We start from the raw sequence: 6,650 nt of genomic DNA, 5'->3' as shown, positions 1-6,650 counted from the left end.
CCCTTGCGTCTCACTACCCAAGCAGCAGCCATTCTCAGCCTCACCCCTCCCGCCGTGCTGCAGCACTGGGCATTTCTCCTACGGGGGAGTGGGGAGGGAGGGGGGGTTCCAGGAGGAGGGGTTATGCCCGAGCATTAAGAGGCAGGACGATAGAAGGGAGGTGCCCCCACTTGTTTGAATGTGCACCGATATCGCCCTGGTTACTGCATGCATCCAGGAGGGGGTGTCATTCAGAGCTCAGATTGCTCCGGGGGCTGGCAGCCGGCCAGGGCCAGTGTATTTAAGACAGACAGCCCGGTCTCTGCAGCCAGCAGTCTCTGCGGGAACTTCTCCCGGGGCAGAAAGGAGCGACTGGGCAAACATCTCCACAGCACCGGAGGAAGGGAGCGACACCACCGACTTCCAAGAGCACTTGCCTTTATTTTAATATTGCAAACATTGTGCTTTTCCACTAAGACGACGCGACTGTTACTATTCTTGCAACAAGGGAGGAAAGAGGAAAACCCTGCACATTTTCCCCTCTTTTCCTGAAAGCACCCGCTGCAGTCTTCCCGTGCTGGTCCCAAAGGACACTGGTTTGAGAACTCACCCGAAGAGAACTTTTTGTGCCCGATGTACAAACAAAACGTGGATTTGTTTGGTATCTGGACTGTATTTCCATAGTTCTCGGCAAGGGGGGGGGGAAAGGGTATAACGTACCTCGTCCAAAATTGTGTTTTGTTTTTTTGTGTGTTCTTTGCTACCTGTTGCAGGCGGCACTCTGTTAAAGACCGCTGACCCCAATTGCTGCAGCAGAGGAGAGAGAAAGGACGCCCCTTGGTGGCTGTTGCAGCGGTCGGTTGTGGGAACCTCTGGACTCTAGTTTGAGGGTGCCTTGTGCGAAGGCTGCCCACTTTGTTTGCATTTCTTTTGTGACTTTCTTGGCGGGGGGAACACGAGCGCCTGCACAGTCGGCTGATCATTTAAAGGTGCAGGGCTCTCCACATATTGCTGGCCAGTTTTGGGGTCTGCAGAGGTATTGTTAGTCACGTTCAGTTTGTTTAAAATCTGTGACCAGTTTTTAGGGTGGGCGGAGAGAGCGCCAAGATCTCCCCGGTCCGCGTATTCGGGGTCGGGATATCGAGGGGGGTTGTGCAGTGCAGATCAGCCAGGGTCGTTTTTAGGGTGCAGGGACTAAGAACAGTCGACCTGCGCGTGTGGGGGTGTCTGCATTCCTTTTCGGAGGATCCCAACAGTTTGTTGGGGGTGAAGCTCCCCTCCAGCCCTCGAGGAACAGTTGTTGGGGTTCACAGCCATGCTTCCCGGACTCTGCCTGCTGCTCTCGCTGACCCTCGGCCTCTGCCGGGCCCTGGGCTCCTTCGTGCACTGCGAGCAGTGTGACGACAAGGCCCTGTCCATGTGCCCGCCCACCCCCGCTGCCTGCGAGCTGGTGAAGGAGCCGGGCTGCGGCTGCTGCCTGACCTGCGCCCTGGCCGAATCCCAGGCCTGCGGCGTCTACACGGAGCGCTGCTCCCAGGGCCTGCGCTGCCTGCCCCGCCAGGGCGAAGACAAGCCTCTGCACGCCTTGCTGCACGGCCGCGGGGTCTGCCTGCCGGAGAAGAGCTACCGGGACCAGGCCAAGACCGGTGAGTGCATGGCGCTGCTGCGGCTCCACATTGCGCCTCCTTCCTGCCTGCCTGCCTGCGAAACTGCGCTCTGGGTGACGTCACTGCCGTGCGTTAAACACTGCCTAGCAAAGACACCTTGCAAGGATTGTAACAAGCGAGTAGCGATGATGGTGATGTCTGTCAGCCTCTGCCCCTCTCTGGGGAGGATGGCAAGCTTTGCTTATGCCAGGCCCCCCATGCCAAACCGCTCCCCCCCTGTTAAGTACTGCGCTCACAACGCTCCACAAGTTCATCCGTGTTTGTCCGTAATACCCCCGTGTTAATGCCGACACCCACCCTACCACAATACCACCTCCTCACCACCGTTACACACTGCCCATCGTCCATGCCCAAAGCCGCACCCACTTGTGTGCTGGAGACCGCCCCTACGTGTGAAACACTGCTTTGCACTCTGCCCAAAAACGACCCCTACCCAGCACCTTCCCAAGGGTTCGTTCAGACAGTTCCCCTCCCTGGCTTTAAACACTCATCGCCCCTATCCCCGCACTGTATAAATACTACACTGGCATGGTCCTCTGTGTGCAACAAGGCCAGCAGTGTCCCCGCCCCTCGTTCGTGGTAATATGCTGCTAAGTGTTGTGAAATGTTGGTGCAGCGCGCGACTGTTGCATATTTGCAGTTATATGGCATGTATAAAGCGCCTACTGTCATTGGTTTGGCATCGAAGCGCTGTGTTGCAAAAGGTAGGTACGTGTCGTAAAGTAAGACACTTGTTTCATTGAGAAAGAATTCTAGTAGTTGGTTTTTAAGTTTCCATGGGAAATGCAGGTGTTGCTGAGGGCAGACGTGTTGTGTCTGGTGCAGGCATAGACCGCACAGGTCAGTATTGCACAGAGAAGGCGTGTGTTGCGGAGGGGAGTGGCCCGCAACAGCTATGTGTTGCGCTTGTGTGCATACGCACCTAGTTAGAAATGACATCTACCGGATATCCAATATGTTAGTAGTCCTTCTCTTATACCACGCCCCCTACACATGTCTTTCGGTGTTATCAATGTGCCCCTCACTTTCAGTGTGCATGCATCAATCTCGGGGGGGGGGGGCGGATTGCCCATTGGACCAGCAGAATGAATCCCTCCGCCCCCACCGAAGCCGCTGGCTGCTTCAGAGCAAAACAAATCGCACAGCATAAAGAAAGGGCGTGTGAGATGTACCCCTCTAAACAGTCACCAGGGCAAACGTTGCACTCTCATCTGCATAGCTCTTGTTCCGTTGAGGGACAGATAGCTCATTGCGTTGGGTGCATGTTGTTCAGACCTGTGCTTACACTGCAGGTAGCTAACCCGTTCGGGTGCAGGAAGGGCCACATTTTTTTTTCTGAGGTCGAGAACGTGTGTTACATTTAAAATAGCAAGACAGGGGTGTGAAGCGGGGCCAGCAGCAGCAGTTATGTCCATTTTCCCGGTGACCTTAGCCCTCTGATGTCGGATTCAGACCAAAGTGGTTTAGTGAGAACATAAACCGGTGTGCTCTCTGACACTGCCAGGCTAGCAATGGGTGTGGACGTGTTTTTTTTTTTTTGTCTCGGTGGGGCGATGGGGCGGGGGCGGTGCAGTGCGCATGACCTCAGAGGCGTTCAGAATATTGTGTATGCACTATGCAGAGGAATAGTTCAATTTGTTTTTGAACCGGCTGGAGTCTCCCACTGCCCCCAGGCTGCTCGGGGCCTTCTGTCTCATGTGTACCAGTGGGCAGCCAACACTCTGCACCCTTGCAAGTGGTGCACATGAATAGTTGAGCCTCGGTGTTTTCCACGGATCCCTTATCTGGCAGCCCATTGTGCACCCCCGCCTCTCGGCTGTACCTCCATGCCCAGCAGCAGCGTGCCGGTGTACGCCTCTGATCCCACCCACCCCTCCTCCCCCGTGTCTCCACAGAGACGGCTGCGTGCGCGTGATTCCGGGGCACCCGCTCGTGCCCATCCCCCTCGGGCCTTAATTTCTCCCAGCAGATCCCCGCCTGGGGCCAGTGAGTGTGCACCAATGCCTCGCGAGAAGGCAAAGGGTTTGGCCGATCGGCAGTTGTCTGGGAGGGATCCCGTTGAAGTCTAGGAGAGGGGAACCGCAGGAAAGCAAGCCCACTCGTGCCGTCCTCCAGAACTGTGGAACAATATCCCAACGCGCATAGGACGCGGGCAACTCCCTTGTGCAGTTTAGGAGCGAACTGATATAACTACTCTTAAAAGGAACACTGGACCGCCACTAATCGCAGGGTGCAAAGGCACATGCCTGGCCGCCCCTCGGCTCCCACTCGCCCCCCTCTATAATACAGCACTCATTTGAAAACCCTAGCACACACACGGGTCTATGGAACTATTAGACTGAAATTGAGCAATGCGAGTGATCCATCCCCATCACCAAATCAGGGCTCCCGCGAGAGGTGCAGCTGCACCCGGCTGTGCCTGCCAGCCCCTGTAAGCATGCGCTGGGTTTGTTATAGCACAACGCCAGCGAGGGTAAGCACTGGAGTGCGGCGAGTGAATACCATGAAAAGCAGAGGCTATTATTAAGGGCATGGAGAGAGGGGCTAGACGGTCAAAGACAGGGGGAGCAGGTTAGGGAGGGAAAGGTGGGCCGAGTCTTGATTCACGTGGGAGTGGATGGGCACCAGTGTCTTGTTCAAAGCATTATCCCTGAGAATTTCACACGCGCCGCTGCACCTGTCTGCAGAGTTCGAAGTGGGCGGGAACGGAAGGGTATGGCGTTCCTCCTATTTTTTTTAGTGAAATCGGTCATGTTTCCCTTTTTTTTTGTCACGCGGAACCCCGTCCATGGAGGGGAGGCGAAGGGCACATTCGTGTTTTGCTGTCCCCCTAAGGGGGACAGTGTGGGGGGCGGGCGGGTATAAAGGGCCTTCCTGAGCCTCCTGATAGACCGGCTCCTGCACTGAACATCGTTGATCCTCTGCATTTGAAGAAGATTAACATGGCATTGCTCCGGGCGCAGAGGCGCGTGTAGGTAATGAGTGGGTGGAAAAGGTGGCTTTAGTCCTTGGCGTGCCCCATAAGACGTGTGAAGGGTGGGTGATTAGAAAGGGGAGGGTGGCGTGCTGTGGCGGAAAAGGCCTGAAAGTAATGCTGGTCCATTAAGATACATTTCATTGTACGGTTTCCTTCTGTTGTGATAGTACAGCTGTAACACCCCGCGTTTGTTGGGGTGGTAGGGTGGAGGAAAGGCAGGACCCACGTATGGGCTTTGTATTGCAGAGGGGGTGCTGAGTGAGGGTGGGTATGGGACCGGTGGCGAGGGGAGTGGGGCAGCAAGCATGGGACATAGTTCCCCCTTTGTGTACACGTTACCCCTCTTTTGCCCTCTAACACCCCTGATGCAGCTTCTTGTACATTGGCACCCCGCAGTGCTCTTGCCACCACTGTGTGTACGTTGGCACTATGCAGCGTCCCCATTGCCAGTACTTGTTGGTCATTGTACCATCTATTGGGGCACACCTAAAGAAGTCCCCGTGCCAGGGTTCTGCATTTTCCCACCTGTGCTCCATTATTCGGAACTAGCTTCCAACAGAAAGACCACCCATCTTACTGCCCTAGCCAGATGGACAGTGCAGGAGGGTCAACCCCACCAGTAGCCTTCCTGCCCCGTGCCACAGGTTGGGGGGCCGGCGAGATACTAGATAGGGATGCGGGTGGTAAATAGTTAACGACGATGGGCATGCTACCTGCACATCAACCACCTCTCACCTGACGTGTGGAAAACAAACGCTACTTGACCACTCGTGTAATGCCTATAAACTCAAACAACACTTAAAAAACAGCAAGGTCACACAGACTGCAAATCTCAACTGTAGTGTGAGGAGGCGGTAGGAAAACGGGAAGCTCAAGCTCGCCTGTGGCAGTGGGCAACAGCGGCTAGAGCCCAGAGAAGCTCTATTTTCCAACCACCCCCTGCCCAGAACTAATGACTGGACCCACCCCGAACCGAGACCACACCTTAACTCCCGCGCTTCTGCCGTGGTTGTGTTTGTGGCGTGGGCACGGTCAGTGGAAGCCATCTGATTGTATTTGCCCCTATGCAGGTAGCATGCTTACCGCATCTGCATACAAACTGTACATGCAACAATGTCTCCTGGTGCCAGTCTACGCACCAGGGCCCACTCGCATCCTGGTGCCAGCGTACGCACCAGGGCCCACTCGCATCCCTTGCTCGTGCAGACGACCCACCCTAAAACATCTGTGCTGCTGATCCCAGCCGTAAGCAGGTGCCCACTGATGCCTGAAATCAAACGGTGTGCTGCATGTCTACCACTGTGCCACGTTCTATTGCCACTAAACAAGCAATAGCACACACACCCAACAATAAGCCTTCTCGATTCAGGAAACCAGCTGCATATCCTAATTACATTAACTCCAGCAAGAAGCCTTCTTTACAGGAAACACACTGCATACTCTACCTACAGCAATAAGCCTTCTCATTACATGGTCGATGTTTCCTAGCCTACCACAATCAATAAACCTTCTCATAACAGCAAAAAAGTTGCATAGCCTAACTCCAGGGATATGCCTGCAAATTACAGGAAACACGTTGCCCACTCACCCCCAGCAATAAGCCTTCACATTATAGGAAAGGAAAGAGGCTGCATACCCTTCCTTCAGCAATAAACCCTCTCATTACAGGAACGAAGCTGCCCACACTACCTACAGCAATAAAGCAGGAATGAAGTTGCATACCCTACCTCCAGCAATCACCCATCTCATTACAGGAAACAAGTTGCCCACGCTAATTCCAGCAATGAGCCTTCTCATTACAGGAAAGGAAAGAAGTAGCCCACACTACCTCCAGCAATAACCCTTCTCATTACTGGAAAGAAGTTGCATACCCTACCTCCAGAAATAACCCTTCTCATTGCAGGAAAAGAGTTGCCTACCCTACTGCCAGCAATGAGCCTTCTCATTACAGGAAACAAGTAGCCCACCCTACCTCCAGCAGTAAGCCTTATTACTGGGACACGGTTTCCCACCCTACCTCCAGCAAT

General features: G+C 54.5%; 1 protein-coding gene across 1 annotated transcript in view; it reads left to right on the top strand.

Moving 5' to 3' along the window:
• Positions 1-305: 305 nt before the first annotated feature.
• Positions 306-6,650, top strand: part of IGFBP5 (insulin like growth factor binding protein 5) — a 33,507-nt gene continuing 27,162 nt past the window's right edge. Inside the window, exon 1 of the mRNA XM_069616812.1 lies at positions 306-1,625. Within this exon, the coding sequence (XP_069472913.1) occupies positions 1,295-1,625 (331 nt within the window). The 5' untranslated portion in view covers positions 306-1,294. The remainder of the gene's footprint in view (positions 1,626-6,650) is intronic.

The sequence above is a fragment of the Ambystoma mexicanum genome, chromosome 9 (assembly GCF_040938575.1).
Source record: "Ambystoma mexicanum isolate Mex_15411 chromosome 9, UKY_AmexF1_1, whole genome shotgun sequence".
In the NCBI taxonomy this organism is placed as follows: domain Eukaryota; kingdom Metazoa; phylum Chordata; class Amphibia; order Caudata; family Ambystomatidae; genus Ambystoma; species Ambystoma mexicanum.
This window is presented reverse-complemented; position numbering and strand designations above follow the sequence as displayed.